The following is a 21,182-nucleotide window of genomic DNA, read 5'->3' as shown; positions in this document are numbered from 1 at the left end:
CATGTAAGCTCTGGAACGTGTGTTTTAACTTGATACCTAGATATTGTATGCTTCCAGAATCCCAAGAGTACAGAAAGGAAGGTGGTAATGACCTTTTATTGTCTTATAATTGAGTGTTAATGACGTAATTCCTTTCTTCTATCTTCTCCATGCCCATTAACCTTAGAATCTCCGCTTACTCAGTTAAATACACTAAATGTATTATATGGACACATTGATTTGTTTTTTTGTTACTACATCTATTTGTTTCACAATTTCTCTAACAAAAAAAATTTCTTCTCTCCTCTTTTATATGTATCGCCTTAACCACTTGCCCTCCTGAGGATTTCCCCCCCTTAATGACCAGGCCTCTTTTTGCTACTCTGCGCTGCACTAATTCAACTGATAATTGCGCGGTCACGCACCCAAACGAAATTTACGTCCTTTTTTTCACACAAATAGAGCTTTCTTTCGGTGTAATTTGATCACCTGTGCGCTTTTTATTTTTCACGCTATAAACAAAAAAAGGCCAAAAATTTTGAAGAAAAACAATATTTTTTACTTTCAGCTATTAAAAATATATAGTAAACTCAAATTTGGTTATAAATTTAGGCCAAAATGTATTCTGCTACATGTTTTTGGTAAAAAAATCCCAATAAGTGTATATTGATTGCTTTGTGTGGAAGTTATAGCGTCTACAAACTATGGTATAAATACTGCAATTTACGCCATTTTTCTGCTATACAGCGCTGCGCTAGTTTAACGGACAATTGCGCGGTCCTGCAATATGGTACATAAATTAAATTTACATTCTTTTTTTCCCCACAAATTGAGCTTTCTTTCGGTGGTATTTGATTGCCTGTGCGGATTTTATTTTTTGCGCTATAAAAAAAAAAGGCTGACAATTTTGAGGAAAAAAAACAACTTTTTGCTATAAAACATGTCCAGTAAAAAAAAAATGCAAAAATCAAATTTAGTCATAAATTTCTGCCAAAATGCATTCTGTGACATGTCTTTGCTAAAAAAAAAAACCCAATACGTGTAAATTAATTGGTTTACGTGAAAGTTATAGCGTTTACAAATGGCGGGAAAGATACTGGGATTTTTAGGGTTTTTTTTATACTAATAATGGCGGCGATCAGCGAATTATGGCAGCGACCAGCGACTTATGGCGGGACTGCGGCGGACATTCTGACATTGGGGGGTACTGACTTGGGGTCACTGACATCCCCAAAAACACTAATACAGTGATCAGTGCAAAAAAAAAAAACACTGACACTGTACTAATGGCAATGGGGAGGAAGGGGTTAACTTTATTTTGCAGGAAAGGGTTATAGGAGTGAGGGGAGTGTTTTACTAGGGGGCGGGGGTGTGTACTGGACAGGACAAGGCTGATCGAGAAAGAGAAACTCTTCATCCTCGAGCTGACAGGGAAGTGACAGACAGCACAGCTACTGCAGCTGTGCTCTCTGTCACTGTTTGCCGCTGATCGCCGGGAAATAGCTGCTAAGGAGCGGCTGTGACCCAGCGACTGACATCTGCGGCGGTGATCCGCGGGACAGATAGGGCGGTGGCGCGCCTTGCGCGCGCCCCCTATTTGTTTACAAAACACACGTTTTAAAACGTGGTTTTGCCTGCGAGTGCCGCCCTGCCGCCGTATATGTACAGTGGCTGGGCGGCATGTAGTTAATTGCAACTCCCCACTAATCCTGGGCAGGTTATAAACTTGATGTTTGTTGAAAACAATGAGTGGTAATGTTTTATAACCATATTTCTATGTAAAGATTTGTATATACTTTTATGTATGTACTCGGGAGCAGCCATGTGTACACTTGCATGCTCTGCTTCCTGCTTAGTAGTACTGCACAATGAATAAATAACAAAAAAATCGGCAGCGCTTTAAAATCTTATATCAACCATTCAACTATAGCTTGAGTGCACAATGAATGTCTGCAACTGTGAAAGCCTATGGTTCAGATGGTAGACTAAAAACAAAAGATTCTTCTTATAACAGCGGGCCTTAAACCAGGGATGCTGTTTGCAATCTCCAGTATACAAATAAAGAGATAAATCATTTATACTTGTGTATATTAACGACTTCCCGCATGGCTGCCCGCAATGTACTGCAGACGGGTGGTAGCTGCAGGCAAAGTGATGTACCCATACGTCGCTTTGCTCTTCCAGGTTTAGAGCGTGCATGCGCGTGACCCCCCAACCCCCACCCCCCCGCGCGCGCGCTGACCCTTGCTATCATTCGTTGTTGGAGGTGTATGTCAGCAGGTCTTGGCCAGTGATTTTGGCTGGGACTCTTCCGATCTCCTACAGCGAATGGAGATGTAGAGCTGTGCCTGTATTTGTAAATACAGGCACAGGATCTAGCTGGTTCTTCTCTCCTTGGAACCATTTTTTCCAGAGAGAGAAGAAAGACATCACACATGAGTAAAAGCAGCACACTGCACCCGCACATGTTAGATAGAGACATTTTAATCCTTTAATTGCCCCCTGCCAGTGCCATTAGTACAGTATTTTTCACTGATCACTGTATTAGTGCAACTAGTGTCGTCAGGGTCAGTTAGCGTCCCTCCCAGCTAGGGTCAGCTAGCGTTAAATTTCCCGCACACTATCGCACTCACCTATAGGTCACTAATCACCGCCATTACTAATATATTGATCACGAACAAAACTATACCAGTGCCCCCTTAGTATTAGTGTCCCCAAAAACGCAGCATTAGCAGGATCATCCCCGTTCGCTGCCAGCACTAGCGTTTAGCCCCAACGCTCCCCCCACCCCTAAAAAGAAGTGCAGTGTCAGTATAATTTCTGATCACTGTCACCTGTAATACATTGCACACAAAACCGCAGTGTTCACAGAATCAGGCCTGATCTCTGTTAGCACTTGCCAGTAAATTTTTTTGTAGCGGTTCAAACAGCCCCTGACAGCCAGGTGCTCTTTTTCCCTTGAGTCGCACTAGGTACCTGTAAATTTAGAGTACAAAATGTCCAACGAAAGGTACACTAGTGAAGAGGCCTCCAGGATTCTGAGCATGTCAGGTGAGAGCAAAGGGGAAGACTCCCTGACACAATCAGCCTCAGAATACAAACCTGTAGACAGCAGCGGCACCCTGACAGGTAGCTCGGATGATGGAGAAGAGGTCCCTGTTAAGATCAGGCATTCCCGACCCCATGAAGCTGAAGTGCTAGGATCGCATGAATTTTCTCATATACAGCAGAGTGCCAGTACTAGTGCCGCACTACCTTTTGGTGAACTGGCGAGCAGCAGTGGCCTAGTATATCCTGGTCTATTTTTACCAGCACTGCAGTATCTCTTGGTGGCGTGGCGAGTCCCATAAGTGCAGTACAAGCTAGTGTGGTGGTGAGCACAAGTAGCGTCCCACAGCCACCAACAATTTGCACACAGGCTCGTAGAGCCCCTAGTGTCCTTCCGGATTTGCTTGCAAATCTGGATTGGCAGCCCACAGATTCTGCAGCACCCGTACTTCCCCCATTCACTGCCCAACCTGGAATTCAGGTGGATACAGCAAATTTAACTACTCCCCTTGAATTTATGGAGCTGTTTTTCACAGAAGATTTGTACAATTTGATTGTGGGCCAAAGAAATTTATATGCTCAACAATATATCACCGCAAACCCAAATTCAAACCTTGCCAGACCATTCACATTGAATCCCATTACGGTTTCCGAATTTAAAACTTTTTTGGGCCTAACCCTCAACATGGACATTACAAAAAAGAATGAGTTGTGGTCGTATTGGTTCAAAGACCCGATTCATCATATGCTCGTGTTCTCTGCTGCCATGACCAGGCATAGATATGAGCCAATAATGCGCTTAATGCATTTCAGTGATAACACACTCTGTCATCCTTGGGGTGACCCTGAACATGACAGGCTCTACAAAATTTGGTCCCTCTGAAAGCTCCTCACTGAGAAATTTGCAGATGTGTATACGCCCCAGCAAAACATCTGCGTGGATGAGTCCCTCATTCACTTTACTGGCCATTTGTATTCAAACAGTACATCCCCAGCAAGCGTGCCAGATATGGGGTCACATTGTATAAGCTCTGTGAGAGGGCCACTGGCTGTACATACAAATTTGGGGTTTGAGGGAAGAGACAGCTAAGTAAAGACCCCCAACTGTCCAGACTACAGGGGGAGCAGTGGCAAGATAGTTTGGGACTTGGTGTCGTCTTTCTTCTGTAAGGGGTACCACTTATATGTGGACGATTTGTATACAAGCGTGCCACTATTTAGACATTTGTACAATCTTGGAATTGGCTCATGTGACACCGTGTGACCTAATCACCTGGGCTTCCTCACACGTCTTGTAAAACCCGAGTTAGAAAGGGGGAGAAAGCCTGCTTGAGGAATGATGAATTGCTTGCAGTGAGGTGGAAGGACAAACGGAATGTTTTCATCCTGTCTTCCATTCACGCAGACATGACAGTCCAAATTAACACGGTAACCCCCCTGTGTCCACGACTATGACCTTAACATGGGTGGGGTGGACTGCAACGACCAAATGATGAATCCTTACCTAGTTTCCTGGAAAGCTTGACACTGGTACAAAAAGGTGTCTATTTATTTATTTCAATTGGCTATATACAACGCTTTTGTAATTTACAAAGCAACTGGACAAAGTGGATCCTTCCTAAAATTCCAGGAAGAGATCATGGCCCTTTTGTATCCAGAAGGTGCTGAGTCCCACTTTTTCTGGAAGAGATTTCTTCTCTTTTTTTCATTCAGCCCACAGGCTACATACAAAAAAAGAACATAGCATATACACCCAACAAGGACCAGTGACGTATTTGTATATCACTAGACTTTGAGTGGTTATACCAGGATGATGTCTGCAGCTGCAGGCATCATCTTGGTATTGTTTTTTTCAGCCGGCGATCGGATTTCATGTAAAAGCAATCCTAGTGGCTAATTAGCTGCAGGATTGCTTTTACAAGCAGCGGAAGACGTTGCCCCTCTCCTGCTGCCTTCCATAGCCTTCTTGGGCAGTCCCGTGACATTGGAGAAACCTGAGAATGCAGCCGGTGTTTCTGCCAGCTGACCATAGAGCTGATTGGAGACTGGAATGGTGCCAAGCATCTCTATAGTCTAAGAAATTGGAAGCTATGAGCATTCCATCACTACAGTTTTGCAGAATATAAACACCGCCATTTGTAAATTGGGAAAGCATCTGATCACACCGATCTTGGTGAGATTAGATAATGTAAGGGCAGAGAAGATATCTAGAGTCTGAAAGACCCCAAATTTCTAAAAAGAAAAAAAAAATTACAGTTAATAAAAAGTTAATAAAAAAAGAAAGGGACAGTGTAAATATAATTTTAAAAATCGCTGCATGAGTACTGTGACATAAAAAATTGCAGCACCCACCATTTTATTCACTAGGGTGTCTGCTTTAAAAAATATATAATGTTTGTGGGTTAAAGTAATTTCCTAGCAAAAAATACTGATTTTTTTTTTAATGTGAATAAAAAGTGTCAGAAAAGGCTTGGTCGAGGTGGTTAGAAGAGTGAGTGATGGGTGGCATAAACGTTTAATGCTGGGCACACCTCAAAACGACCCCTTTTTGGAAAGTAGACACTCCAAACTATTTGCTGAGAGGCATGTTGAGTCAATAGAAGAATTTCTTTTTAACAAACTTTTTGGAAAATGACTAAAAGAATATATTTTTTTTTTACACAAAATTGTCACTTAAATGATTTATTGCTCACACATGCCATGAGTATATGTGGAATTACTCCCCAAAATAAATTTTGCTACTTCTTAGTATGGGGATACCACATGTGAGAGACTTTTTGGCAGTCTATCCAAGTACATGACCCCAAAATCCAATAAGCACCTTCAGGCTTTTAAAGGGCTTTATTTCCTCATTACACTTCCTGACTACCTCTCACAGTTTCGGAGGCACTGAAATGCCAGGATAGCACCAAACCCCCCAAATGACCCCTTTTTGGAAAGTAGACACCCAAAGGAATTTGAAAAGAAGCATGGTGAGTATTTTGCAGATCTTGTTTTTTGCCACAAGTTTTTGGAAAATGAATAAAGAAAACAAAAACATTTTTTCTTTTCTTTTTTTATATTTCAAAACCTTGTGAGAAAAATTGAGATCTTCAAAATACTCACTATGCCTCTTTTTAAATTCCTTGGGATGTCTGCTTTCCAAAATGGGGTCTTTTTGGGGGGGGGGGGTTGGTGCTATCCTGGCATTTCAGGGCCTCCAAAACTGTGATAGGTAGTGAGGAAGTGAAATGAGGAAGTTACGCACCTTCATGCTTTCAAAGTAGTCATTGGATTTCAGGCTCCTGTATGTTGCTAGGCTCCCAAAATGTCTCACGCATGTGGTATCCCCATACTCAGTAGAAGTAGCAGAATGTATTTTGGGGTGTAATTTCACATATGCCCATGGCTTGTGTGAGCAATATATCATGTAAGTGACAACTTTGTGTAAAAAAAAAAATGTTTTTGTCATTTTCCAGAAACTTGTGGAAAAAAATAAATCTTCCATGGACTCAATATGCCTCTCACCATATAGCTTAGGGTGTCTACTTTCCGAAAAGGGTTCATTTGGGGGTGTTTGTACTGTCCTGGTATTTTAGCACCTCAAGAAATGTGATAGTAAGTAAAAGCTGTGTAAATTTCATTATCTATACCAGCAATGGGCAAACTACGGCCCGTGGGCCGTATACGGCCCGGCGGACCTTTTAATCCGGCCCGCGGAGCTAGGTTCCCGCTAGGCTCCTCTCACAGTCCGCCCTGAAGACCGGTGTAGCATGAAAATCTGTCTCCTAAGAGGATCTGTCCCCCTCGACGTATCTGCGCATGTGCCGGAGATCGCCGATCGGCTGCTAATGCCTGAAACTGGCACATGCGCAGATACATCGAGGGGGACAGATCCTCATAGGAGACAGATTTTCATGCTACACCGGAACGGCGCGGGAACACGGCGAGAGGAACGCGCGGAGCAAAGGTAAGTGAATTGACACAGGGGGGACTTGGGGACTTAATATGGGGAATGAATTACTATAGGGGGGATGAATTACTATAGGGGGGATGAATTACTATAGGGGGGATGAATTACTATAGGGGGGATGAATTACTATGGGGGATGAATTACTATATGGGGGATGAATTACTATATGGGGGATGAATTACTATAGGGGGGGTGAATTACTATGGGGGATGAATTACTATATGGGGGATGAATTACTATAGGGGATGAATTACTATATGGGGGATGAATTACTATGGGGGATGAATTACTATATGGGGGATGAATTACTATGGGGTATGAATTACTATGGGGGATGAATTACTATATGGGGGATGAATTACTATGGGGGATTAATTACTATGCTTACTATGGGGGAATATTACTATACTTACTATGGATGACACATACACATCATTCATCTACTCTTGGTCCGGCCCCCGGGTCCAATATATGTACCCATTGCGGCCCTCAAGTCAAAAAGTTTGCCCACCCCTGATCTATACCATAGTTTGTAGACGCTATAACTTTCACACAACGCAATCAATATACACTTTTTGGGATTTTTTTTTACCAAAAACATGTAAAATACATTTTGGCCTAAATTTATGCTGAAATTTTGATTTTTTTTTGGATATTTTTTATGACAGAAATGAGAAAATATCGGGGGGTTTTTTCAAAAGTTTTGGTCTTTTTTTGTTTATAGCGTGAAAAATTAAAAGCGCTCAAGAGATCACATTCCACCAAAAGAAAGCTCTATTTGTGTGAAAAAAGGACATAGATTTCATTTATGTACTGTATTGCATGACCGTGCAATTGTCAGTTAAACTAGTGCAGCGCTGTATAGCACAAAATGGCATAAATTGCAGTATCTATACCATAGTTTCTAGACGCTATAACTTTCACACAAAGCAATCAACATACACTTATTGAGATTTTTTTGCCAAAGACATGTAGCAAAATAGATTTTGGCCTAAATTATGACTAACTTTGAATTTACTATATATTTTTTATAGCCAACAGTAAAAAATATCAGGAAAGGGGGTAAATCCTCAGGAGGGCAAGTGGTTAAATAATTAAATGTGAAAAAGAAAGCAGGTAAACATCAAGTAAGCAAGTAAACATCAAAAGTGCATTACCAGATAAATGTTACAATAACTCATATTATGTAGTTAATGAAAATACATTATAGCTTCCAGATAAGTCCTTTTTTATCTTAAAAACACGCATTGTCCACATATTTTCTACCTGACTGATCATATTCAATGTTTATATTTTCTTGTATTACAGGTCATCCTCTCCCGATCTGGCCTCGAATACCAAATTAAATGCAAACCGGAAGAGCACAGGGCAATTGAACATTAACTCTGGGGTTGTTGGTGGAAATACAGCCACATCTGAACGCAGTCGACACCAGAGAAGCTTTTCTGTTCCTAAAAAATTTGGTGTTTCAGACAAGTCTTCTGACCCACCACGTAGTGCCACACTAGACAGGATTCAGGCCTGTACTCAGCAAGGATTCTCTCCGAAAACCAGGAGTTCCTCATCACTGAAAGACAACATCACTGATCCTTCTCACATCAATAATCCCACCAACCTGCTGTCCACCATATTCTGGGTAGCTGTTGCCCTGATGGAATCAGACTTTGAGTTTGAATATTTGATGGCGTTGAGGCTGCTGAACAAGCTCTTGTCTCATTTGCCCCTAGACAAGTCAGAGAACAGAGAGAAGCTGGAGAAGCTACAGGGGCAGCTAAAATGGACAGACTTTTCAGGGCTACAGCAACTGCTGCTCAAAGGGTTCACATCTCTTACAACTACAGACTTAACCCTTCAGCTGTTTAGCATGCTGACCCCAGTTTCTCGGGTTTCTATGGTGGATTCAACACAAGTCATAGGTAAAATTATCATCCAAGAACATGATGGCTTGGTTATCATTAAGTGACTATTTTTTTAATTGCAGTTTTAAAGCTACAATTTAAGTAAACTGCTAAATACACAAAATAATATATGAGGGAGCTGCTGAAGCCGCCAAATAATTTGTTTTTCTGTCCATTCAGTTCTAAATTGATTTTTCTCTGCTGACGCTAGGTAATACAGCTAGGTCTCCCAATACAGCTTGCCCCCCACCCTTCCCCTCCCCCCCAGCATTTGACTGGACAGTAAAGGAATAGCAGCAGGCTGACATGCTTATCCCTCTTCCCCTTTTCTTTCTCCTCCTATCAGCATGCTCCTTGTAAATTAAATTTAGGCAATTACACACCAGTAAAAATTAAAACTATAACTGCCTATAGGATAGAGTGTAACACATTAATGTGTAAATGCAAGTATCCCAAACCGAGTAAACCATAAAAAAATAACAAGAAATGGTAATCAGGGATACATGCAAAAATATATCAAAAATATATTGAAACACACAATACATAATAATAGTGCTTACTTGAATGCCTAGGCTGAGGGTGTCATAAAAGTAGGGATTATTATTATGTATTGTGTGTTCAAATAAACTTTGGATATTTTTGCATGTATTCCTGATTACTTGTTATTTTTTTAAATGTAGGCACATACTCTACTCACATTGTATTACATGCCTTGATAAATATATAGATACAGCTATACCTGTGTTTCCTATATTTGTCTGTTTAACTTAAATGTAAAACAGCCACAAATCTAAGCAGTTTATAATGAGAATATAATAAAAATTGCACGGGGGGATCATTCAGTAAAAACTGTCACAACAATCAGAACAATCAGCAGATCCAGAGATGTGAGCAGTTAAGGTTTTATATACAGGTCTTTAATTCCCATATAAAAGTTCCAGAATAACAGGGAAATTGTCTCCCAAGTTTTCCTGTTCAGTTTGTGCTTGCTCTTGGCTCCATAGACTCCATATTGGTTGATAAAACTGCCCAAGCAGACCTACATTTTTATGCAAACAGTCTGAAATTGCAATTTAAATTAATATTGCATGCACAATTGCAAAACATGTCTTGTCCAGAGGGTCTCCCAACTGCTGTGCCGGGACAACACAAAGGAGAGATTCTCTTTGACTTGTATGCTTCAGCTCACTTCGCTGCCCAGACCACATAGGCTCTCCATACCTCCTTCTTTGTATATCATGGTTCTCCTATGTTTGCATAAGGGGCAGAATTCACCATTGCCCAGAACACTGTTGCTCCACTTTTACAGGAAAAGTTCAGCTTTCCGTATAGCAGCCTGTATCTTTTTCTTGTTCAGCACAGTTTTCACCTGGATTGATTTTTTTTTGTATATATTTTTCTGTGTCTAGCTGATACGGATTTTGCTATTAGCATTTCATTTTTGTGTCATTTATTTCATCTGCTAAGTTTGAATTGTCTAGGTTTGTGACAGGTTTACTTTAAACAGTGAATAAATCAATTTATGTGAGGATAGCATGATTGGTAATCATGAGGCCAGACCTATTTTTGTTGCGGTCAGCTTTCCTCTCCACGTGAATTTCTAAATGTTGTCCCCCATTAAAAAGAATTAGACATCATGTAGAACTGTCAAAGTGCGGTCTTCACAAGGAAAACACTCCATGTTATATATGCAGGTATGTCTTTTTAAATTGGTTTTTCAGCTTGCAGTGAATCCAATGTCTTCTCTAGAACCTTTCATTAGTTTTAACTATGCCTTTTCCTACAAGATTCATGTTTTAATGTTCTCACCTACCCTGAAAAAGACCCCTGCCTGTTTTCTTGTTTTTGATTTGTATAGTGGTGGGAAGCAGCTTAAGTCTAGCATATAATGGTTTATTATGGCGTGCTTGCGAAGAATGTGGAAAGCAGCAGAATATCAAAACAAATGGCTTTCCTTGCTTTTTTTAGTTACTGTATATTGATCTGTTATTGATCAGCTATGAATTACTGGAAGCAATCTTTATAGCTTTAGACAATGCACCTACAGGATACGACATATAAGGGTCCTACTTGCATCTTAAGGAAAAAAAAAAAATGAATGTACCTACTATTCTTTGAATTGGTTTCCCAATCATGGCCAGAAGTAGCTTCCTACACAGCACAGAATATAAACCTGCTGTGGAGGAAAATATGATCTGTTAGGGCATTTATCCTTTACTGTATTAGTGGGCCTAGTGCGAATATATTACTAGTGAACCTTTCATCAAGTTTAATATGGATACATTGAAATAAGTGGAGATTTATTTTAAAAATGTTTTTTCTGGAGTAACTGGTATAGTTGCTTGTGCTGCTATAACATGATGAAAAGTCCTTGTACATGCATGAGGTGGTTTGCAGATATCCCCCAAATGCTTTCTGTGTGTGCAGGAAGGCTTAAACCTCCAATAATTTTACATATGACAGGCCTTTAATTAGAGTAATTTAGCTTAGTGTCATCATAAGTAGAATTACATAATTCCCAGCCAAAAATCATTTGTTTTAACTACTGTAGCTTTAACTTCTCTCTGTTACAGTTTTAAACTTTCTGGTTCCTCTCTCTAGTATTATCCATACACCAAATAGCCATAACATTATGACCACCTACTATAACATGACCAAAACAGCCCTGACCTGTTGAGGCATGGACTGCACCTGACTCTGAAGGTATGCTGTCGTATATGACACCCAGCTGTCAGTAGTAGATCCTTTAGCACTTCTAAGTTGGGAGATCGGACTGGTTTTTCCTGTGCATCCCACAGATGTTCGATTAGATTGAGATCTGGAGAATTTGTAGGCCAAGTTATTGCCTCAAAGACACCTTCCCTTGCTCCGTGGTCCAGTTCTGATGTTCACATGCCCTTTGTAGACCTTTTTGACTGTGAACATGGGTTAGCATGAGCACCCTGACTGATCTGCATCTATGCAGCCCCATGTGCAATAAACTGTTGTGCACTGTGTGTTCTGACACCTTTCTGGGAGAAACAGGAAATAACTTTTTCAGTAATTTGAGCTACAGTAGCTCTTCTATTGGATTGGACTACACAGGCCAGCCTTTACTCCCCATGTGCATCAGTGAGCCTTGGCCACACATGATTCTGTTACTAGTTCACCAGTTTTCCTTCCTTGAGCTACTTTTGGTAGGTCCTGACCACTGCAGACCAGTCAAATCCTTACGTTTGCCCAGTTTTTTCTACTTTTAGCACATCAGCTTAAGGGACAACATGTTCACTTGCTGCATAATATACCCCACCCACTTTCAGGTGCTACTGTAGCAAAATAATCAAGGTTATTCACTTACCTTAGATTGTACACTCCTTGAGGGTTAGGGACTGATGTGAATGTACAATATATATGTGTAAAGCGCTGCGTAAATTGACAGCGCTATATAAGTACCTGAAATAAATAATAAATAATAATAAATACCTGTCAGTGGTCATAATGTTATGGCTGATTGGTGTATATTTCTACAGAAAATCAACTAGGGGATAATGAAAACAGCATCATGGTGACTCTTTAAACCGTTTGGTTTCTTTATATAATTGTTTTCCAAACCTGTCCACCAGTCTCGCCAACAGCTGTTTTTTTGAATATCCATACAGACAGCTAAATTGCACTCCTAGTACACCATATACTACTGTGCATATGTAAAGGTACCTGTAATACCTCATTAGCATGGAACATGATGATAGGTTTGGGAAACACAGCCTATAGAAGTATATGGAAAATGCTCTTTAGACAGGAGAATAGAGAAGTTCATTTTATAGCAAAATCCCATTTGTCTAAATAGGACCAAGCTTGGGGAATGGTGGTCTTCTTGTCAGGGTCACATATTGCAATTAAGAAGCAGTATGAGAATAAATCCTACATTACTCCAAAAATCAAAAACATTGGGTTAGAGTTCAATTTTCTGGAGGATCATTTTGTCTTAATAATTTTATTTAAAAAAACAGGAAAATTGCAAACTGAATTAAATGTCTGTGCTTGCTAGTAACTCCCAATATCTTCATGAATGCCTGGAGAGTTCTAATTACAAATGTACAGCTTTTTAAGGGAAACTAAACTGTGTGGCCCTTCTTCTTTCTTCAGAGTTATGTATATGCATCAGTGTTCAGTAAGGAGTTGCAGGTTAGTTTGCATATGTGGGCCTCAGCTTTTGGAGTTCATGGAGCAGCCGTGGACATAATGCCCATAAGCACAGTGGCTAAATGGTTAGCACTCCCGCCTGGCAGCACTAGGGTCATTGGTTCAAATCTCAACCATGGCACCACCTGCCTGGAGTTTGCATGTTCTCTCTGTGCCTGTGTGGGTTTCTCTGGGTACTCTGGTTTACTCCCTCACTGCATAAATTGACGGCGCTATATAAGTACCTGAAATAAATAAATAAGCACAAGGGGGTTATTTACTAAAAAGGGGGCATGCAAAATCTGGCGCAGCTCTACATAGAAACCAATCCGCTTCCAGGTTTTATTGCCAAAGCTTAATTGAACAAAGGAGCTTGTGCTTTATTCAAACCACAGTTTCACTAAATTCTTTCAAAAAAAGTCTTGAGATCCCCCTCTAATGGAAAAGGTCATTTTAGTTCCAGTGTATCACAATTCCAAAAAAAAGCCAGCATATATAAGCCCTAATGTGTTTTTTTCAGTCTGCTCCAAGAAGCAGGGCCCTCCTAACCGTCTTGTATTGAACTGTATTGTTGCTGTATTGTCTCCCGTTATATTGTAAAGTGCTGAGCAAACTGTTGGTGCTATATAAATCCTGTATAATAATAATAATATTGACATCAATAACTATTGTTGGTTGCAGGCTTTCCCCTGAATATTTTGTGTTTGATGCCTCATTTGATCCAGCATTTTGAAAATCCCAACCATTTCTGCAAAGAAGCAGCAGAGAGGATTGCACAGGTTTGATGTTTAAACACCCACACTATCATTGCTATGTTTGGCTATGTTATTGACAATAACTGTAACTCAATGAATGTGTCACTTTCTATAGGTTTGTCTGGAGGAAAAGAACCCAAAGTTATCCAACCTTGCCCATGTCATGACTCTGTACAAGACACACAGCTACACAAGAGACTGTGCCACATGGGTGAATGTGGTCTGCAGATACCTACATGAAGCTTTTGCTGACATCACTCTCAATATGGTGACTTACTTGGCAGAGGTAATGTTTGACAATGAAATGCTTTATACCGCAGTTGCATCAGAGCTTAGTTGTTGTTGCTCATGCACCCAGGCACTCAGCTCCATGAAATCAGGATGAAACACGGGCAAATTCATTGTACTGTTCTTTGGAACCATATGGACCAAACACGAACAGTACAGAATTCTTGTGTCAGCATTTAATGAAATCATGTATAATCTTTCATTTTTTATTTACTAAACTCATACATGCCACATACACGTGCTTCAACTGAATAGTGGTACTGGCTATCAAAAATACTGATAACAACATATACCTCTTTTAATATGACTTCAATGTTATATAATATTATATTATGCATAATATAAGATTTTATACTGTGAGATGGATTAACACACAAGTTACAAATATAACTTTTTCATTCTTTTTTGTATTTACATCATGGTAGTACATTGTTGCATGGTAAAAATTCTGGTCTCTACGGCCCTTTGTAAAGCCTGGATTGTTACACTGCATGCTTGACAAAGGACTTTACGGGCTTGAAACATCACCATGCTATGTTTTGAAGGATTTTTAGCTATTTACTGCCATGATGTAAACAAACGAGAATATGAGTTATTTTTTAACTGATTGCTATAGCCCAGGGAGTGGCTGCTGTATTGGTCTAAAAAGGTTGCTGTGCGCACTCACTTCTTGAACAGACAGATTAACGTGTATCTGTAGCCAAAACATTTTTTTTTACTTTTTAGTTTTGAGTGGACTACGGAAAGGTTAAAACCACTGCCAGTTAATTTTTTGCTGTCTGTGTACCATTGGGAAGGTTTCTGTTTTACCTTCTGTCCCACAGGAAATTAGAGAAAACTAGTCAGGGGAATTCCTCCTTTTAGATTGTTGTCCCCAGATTTATCCCTCATTGATAGATTTCTCCTTTCCTCTTTTTCTGGGGATAACGTTCTCATTTTGGATTCCTTTTCACTTTCTAGATGCCAATAGTCACCAGTATAGAAAGATCACTGGCACTTACCAGTGTGGACAGAGATGGCAATAAACACATAACAGGGGGTATAATTCTGTGTCCAGCATTATAAGAAAAGGTTTTGTCCAGAGATACACTGTAACACGTACATACCCAGATTTGGAGTAGCAGTAAATTGTATCTGCTATGCAAGATAGGTAGTCGCCAGTTTTCTGCAGGAGAATATATAGTAATACTTTTTTAATATATGTATCCCCAATATGTGTTTTTCTCTAGTTGCTTGAAAAAGGCCTTCCCAGCATGCAGCAGTCGCTTCTGCAAATCATTTACAGCCTTTTGAGTCATATGGATATGTCTCTCATTCCTGGCAAGCAGTTCAACATGGAAGTACTAAAGACAATTGAAAAATTTGTTCAGGTATGATTATTCTGTAATTGTTTACTACTCAGTATAGTGTGTGGTAAATACATGGAGGGTGGGTTCTAATAAAAAATAAGTTGATTTGTATGAGAATCATTGTCCTCTTTCAGTTTTTCACATTGTTGTCCTTCTAAGGTCAGCCCCTCCAAAACTGAGGTTTTATGTTTTCAGACTTGTTGGCTTATTCAGCCATTCTTCTATTTTTATTTTCTTGATGCTCCAGCCATGAACACTGTTCACCTGACTCCCAAGCTTTGCCAGTCTGCTTGGTCATTTTAGTGTGCTTTTACCTTTGAAGGCTCAAAAGTTATCCACTAGATATAATGGCTACATTCGTTTTCTTCTTTTTAGGTTTTCTTTCTTTTATTTTCACCTGGCGATCCAGCCAGTAAGGATTTTGTTTTTCAACAAAACAAGCTCTCCTGCAGATGTATGAGTTACAGGGATAAGACAAACCATTTAGTACTGATAGTGGTTCTTATGATCGGCTTTTTTCTTCATTATGTTATACCTTTATCCTAAAAGGAAAAATAACTCTTTGCTGTAATTGATTAATAGGTGTCAGCTGAAGTTTGGCATCAATTTGTTAGTCTATCTAAATCTGCTAGTACACCTAACACACCACCCAGACTGACAATGCTGCTGCCCAAATGTGCATACTATGCTCCTTCATACAGAGTGGGGGTACGCTAGTACAGGGGGTGTGTTACTGGCCTGATCACCAGGTGAAAACGGGGGTAAAAAGCCTAAAAAAGAAAATGAATGCAGCCCCCACATCAGATGACTGGTAAGCTGCAAAATACTACATTTTTGGTTTTGGATTTATTACTGCTAAACTGCGATTGATGTTTTGAGATTGATGTACTGTATGATTGTCTGCAGATCTGCATATGTTTAGTGAATCGAGCCAAAACATTTGCAGTTGACCAACTTGTGAATTGATTCAGCAATCACAGTAATTGAGTATACATTAAGTGAGTGTATTTCAGCTGTAGCCATTCTTTACTAGTCATGTCTTACATAGTTACATAGTTAGTCTGGCTGAAAAAAGACAAAAGTCCATCCTGTTTAACCATTTAAAAAAAAAAGTTATAATCCTATACCCACAGTTGATCCAGAGAAAGACATATTAATGCATTCTGTACATTAAAAAAAAAAAGTAAAAAAAACAATTCTGTGATCCCTCTCAGCCCCCTAAATACTTACTTGAGCCTGATCTCAATCCAGTGTTGTGCCTTAGAGCAGCAACTCTCTCCTCATTCTCTCCCCTCACTGACCATGGAAGCACCAGCCATTGGTTCCTGCTGCTATCAATCACAGTTGTGAGGAGGGAGTGGGGGGCAAGGCAGAGCTGTGCTGTGTGTGTCAGTGGACACACACACTGCAGCTCAGGATTGAGCCTGCATGAATGCCCCTCATAGCAAGAGCCTAACACTTTCAGTGGGATATTTAACAGACAAAAAGGTAGCAAAGAAAATATGTTAGGGTTTGCCTACCCTTTAAGCTGGGCATAGACTAATAAAAATTCGGTCCAATCAGCAGAGACTTGCAATATTTCAATGCGTGTGCGGCCCTCCCTGTTCAACAGAAGTTGATCTTTTGTTGATCAACAGCTGTACAGATTGGCTTCAGCTGCTGATTTAATGTATACTGACAGCGGAGAGTCCTTTTTTGTCCAACCCACTGGTTGTGGCGGTTTAATGAAAAACTGTCTATGCCCAGATTTGGGAGAAGGTGAAAATCCTGAACTTCAGTTTAAAAAGTATCCGTTAGCTGGGTACATGGTATCATTCCCAACTAAACATTACTACCTGTATTTAGAAAAGCTTTTTATGGTGAATTCAGGTGCTAACTTGTGGTCATTGTGTCTCAGAGTATCCACTGGAAGGAAGCCCTCAATATATTGAAACTGGTTGTTTGTCGATCTGCCAGCTTGGTGTTACCAGCTTATCAACACGGCGATTTGACAAAACTGGAGATTAGCAGACTGTGGACGAGTTCCTCCAAAGAGCTACCAGGGAAGACTTTGGATTTCCACTTTGATGTCTCCCAGGTAGAATCATGTAATATAACTGTACTGCTGATGCTACCATAATACAACATAGCTCTCATAACACCTTTCACACACCACTTTGTTTATTTTATTCATGTTATAGTTCTTACACATTCTTCTTGGGGAGTTAACTGCTGTTTGTTCATTAACCCCTTCGCTCCGATGTCAGACAAATATGCGGCCTCACAGAACTGGGTTTTTTTCCATGGGGCCGCATATTTGTGTACCTGTCTTTTTGCTGAGAGCACGCCACACAGCGTGCTCCCAGCACAAAGACCGTGGTGTCACTGAGAGCCCCGGGTCCCTTCTACCGATCGGGACCCCCGATTCTGGGTCACATGATTGCTGCGATAGCCTCTGATTGGCTGTCTCAGTGATCAGTCACTGTATAGCCCACCCCCCCTAGTTTTTTTTTTTCTATGAATGGTGGAGAGAGATACATTTTATCTCTCTAACTCCTGGCATAGAGGGGGGAAAAAATGTTTGTTAAAATAAAGAAATATTTAAAAATAAAGAAAAAATACCTAGATCAAGGTTTGATCTAGTTCAGTGCCAGGGTAAGTGTTTGGGTCAGGTCAGGGTCAAAGGTCAGGATTTTTTATTTTTTTTTTAAATTGGTATCAGTGTTACTGTGTTTTCGCTAAAAAAAAAAACCCCAAAAAACAAAATATGCACGGTTTCTGGGCTGCACTACAGGTACAAACAACAAATAACATACACATATATGGTATTGCTGCGATTGTCAAGAGCTGGAAAATTTATTTTGGGTTTTAGGTTATGGTAGTAACAAGAAACACACAGCTAAATTTAAAAAAATTATTATTTTTTTTTTTTTTTTACTATTTTAGGCCAGTTTTCCTTTGATAATAAAAAAATCAGGATATATCCATTACCATTTACCACCAAATGAAAGCCCAATTTGTCCTGACAAAAACAAGGTATAATTTACCTGGATGTACAAAGTAGTTGTGATGATATCTATGGTTTCTCTAACACATGTCAACGTTGCAAAATTGTGCTTAGGCATTAAGATTTGTTTTACCCTTAGGTGTGAAGGCGTTAAATTCTGGATAGTGTTTTTTTTTCTCCATAAGTTTTGAAAATTGTATGTTGCTTACAGATGTAACTTTTTTTAGCTTTTAAGCTGTGATAAGCAACAAAAAATTTTGTACAATGTATCAGGTGTATAGAATACTAAGCATGTTGCATGGAGCAGTAATTATCAGCATGAAAAGATGCAAAATACTGGTGGAGGGATCACAGGGCTAACTATAAATGTATGCATAGTTTGCAGCACTCCACCTTTCCATAATATTCTCCTGATTCCAGCTCCTAAAGACTTTGAAAAGGTCCCGTTTCATACCCAAATATGGTCATGTAGGAGCGTATCCAAATACGGGTACCTTGGTGCAAATCCGTCAAGATAATGCATAATGGGTTATTTTTTCATTTTGAAAACAGTTGTAAGTGCAACATCGTTTGGCTAAATTCTGAATGTGATACTTGGCATGAAAATTACAATTCACTGTTCTCAGGGCTTCCCATTGACAAATTATTATTATACAGGATTTATATAGCGCCAACAGTTTGCTCAGCGGTTTACAATATACGGGAAACAATACAGCAACAATACAGTTCAATACAAGAGAGATAGGAGGGCTCTGATCCTCGGAGCTTACAATCTAGGAGACAAATTGTGCAGTCTACAGTCATGAGCATTATTCATGATTCCCTCAAGCTGCTGTTATCTTGGATGAATAGATTGTCATAAAAAAGTTGGATTATGATTATATTGAGGTTCAGTTATTGCTTCTGAAGCATGGTTTGTGAAGTTTAGTATAATATAGCTTTCTGCCTGTGTGTCAGGTTCCAAAATAATACATTGATATTCGTAAAACAAAAGTGTATTTATGTCCCTAGACCCCCATCATTGGTAGAAGGTTTGATGATCTACAAGGGTCTGCAGGACGAGATGGTAAACCTAGGGTAATGCCAGTTACACGAAGTACATCTTCCACTTCCTCTGGATCCAACTCTAATGCATTAGTCCCGGTCAGCTGGAAGCGGCCCCAGTCCTCTCAGGTAACCTTCATTCATTCATTGTATACTTCAAAAGAATGCGTTTATTATTTATTTATTACAGGTATTTGTATAGCGCCGTCAATTTACACAGTGCTTTACAGATATATATATTGTACATTCACATCAGTCCCTAACCCTCAAGGGGCTTACAATCTAAGGTACCTAACTTACATTCATACATACTAGGTCAAATTTAGACAGGGTCCAATTAACCTACCAGCATGTCTTTGGAGTGTGGGAGGAAATCAGAGTACCCGGTGGAAACCCACGCAGGCACAGGAAGAACATGCAGACTCCAGGCAGGTGGTGACATGGCTGGGATTCGAACCAACGACCCTAGTACTGCCGGAAGTGCTAACCATTTAGCCTGTGTGCGTTAGCTCTCTTTGTTACTGTTTTGTGGTTAGCTGAAGAATGATGTTGTGGTGAAATCATGCAGAAGTATCTAGCTGCAATGTGAGGAATCTGAGCAGCCAAGTAATGGAGATATTAAACAGGCATTACAGAAATGCCTTGCTCTCGCCTTTGTGTTATGACATTCCTTCCATCAGATGTTGTAATGGGGGCCTTTTTTTTTTTAAACATCTAGCTATACTGATACTGATGAAATAGATGTTTGCATACTCCTGTAAACTTGTATTAATATTTGATAGTTGATATTTTCTGCGATTTTGAATATTTTATACCTGCAGACGTAATATCATAAATTAGGACATGTAAGCTCCACGCCAGTCAGGCCAAATACATTACTGAATATTATTTTCAATTGACTCCATACTGGAACAGTAGAAAATCTTAAGCATGCTTGTAGAATTCCGTGAAAGAGACCTAAGGTTCTTATATTCTGGTTTGGAATGCCTGTTGTCCTTAATTTACTATTCATACACTTCCTGAAATCAGGCAATATTCAAATCATTCTTCTGCATGTATACTTGTTACCTTAAATTTTGTTAAAGTGATTCTAAAGGCAGAAGGTTTTTGTTTGTTTTTTATACCTTAATTTGCATCTGTGCATTAAGATGAAAAACCTTATGGGTGCAGCTCTTCCCCAGCCCCCCATTCTTAACTCAGGACCATCTCGATCCAGTGATGTGCATGAGAGCCATATTTCTCCTGGGTCTCTCTCTCCTTGTTTGCTCACTCAGCAGTGGGTGCCATTGATTCCTGCTGCTGTCACTCACTACTGGTGAGAAGAGAGCTGGGGGCGGGGCCAAGCTGCGCTGTGTGTGTGAATGGACAATGTCCATTCACATGAGCATGGCTTGGGAGCTAGCATACTCAAGTGCCTCCATAGCAAGAGGCTTGCTATTGGGGACATACGACAGGGGGAGGAGGCAGGACTTCCATAGGGGGACCCAAAAAGAAGAGGATTTGGGCTTCTCTGAGTAAAAACATTGCAAACAACAGGTAGGTATAAAATGTTTGTTATTTTTAAACAAAATAAAAAAAACTACAACCTTTACAATAGCTTTAAAGTGACAGCACCAAGCACCACCATCAACTCTTTTACAAATGAATTTTATTCCATCAGGTGTTGTAAGTCTGCATCTGGAAGCATAAAAATCACTCTGTTGGTGTCGTCTTTGCTTATCT

At 39.9% G+C, this 21,182-nt stretch overlaps 1 protein-coding gene across 7 annotated transcripts in view; it reads left to right on the top strand.

Annotated features, from left to right (window-relative positions):
* The window catches only part of FRY (FRY microtubule binding protein), a 578,133-nt gene that overhangs the window by 486,651 nt on the left and 70,300 nt on the right, over nt 1-21,182 (top strand). For all 7 annotated transcript variants that reach the window (XM_089690883.1, XM_089690880.1, XM_089690882.1 and 4 more), the window contains 6 exons: nt 8,288-8,895; nt 13,720-13,817; nt 13,909-14,079; nt 15,311-15,451; nt 17,328-17,507; nt 19,428-19,589. In XM_089690883.1, coding sequence (XP_089547009.1) covers nt 8,288-8,895; nt 13,720-13,817; nt 13,909-14,079; nt 15,311-15,451; nt 17,328-17,507; nt 19,428-19,589 — 1,360 coding nt within the window. The remainder of the gene's footprint in view (nt 1-8,287; nt 8,896-13,719; nt 13,818-13,908; nt 14,080-15,310; nt 15,452-17,327; nt 17,508-19,427; nt 19,590-21,182) is intronic.

Source organism: Staurois parvus, unplaced genomic scaffold (genome assembly GCF_062004578.1).
Source record: "Staurois parvus isolate SC_StPar_1 unplaced genomic scaffold, SC_StPar_1.0 ptg000544l, whole genome shotgun sequence".
Classification (NCBI taxonomy): Eukaryota; Metazoa; Chordata; class Amphibia; order Anura; family Ranidae; genus Staurois; species Staurois parvus.
This window is presented reverse-complemented; position numbering and strand designations above follow the sequence as displayed.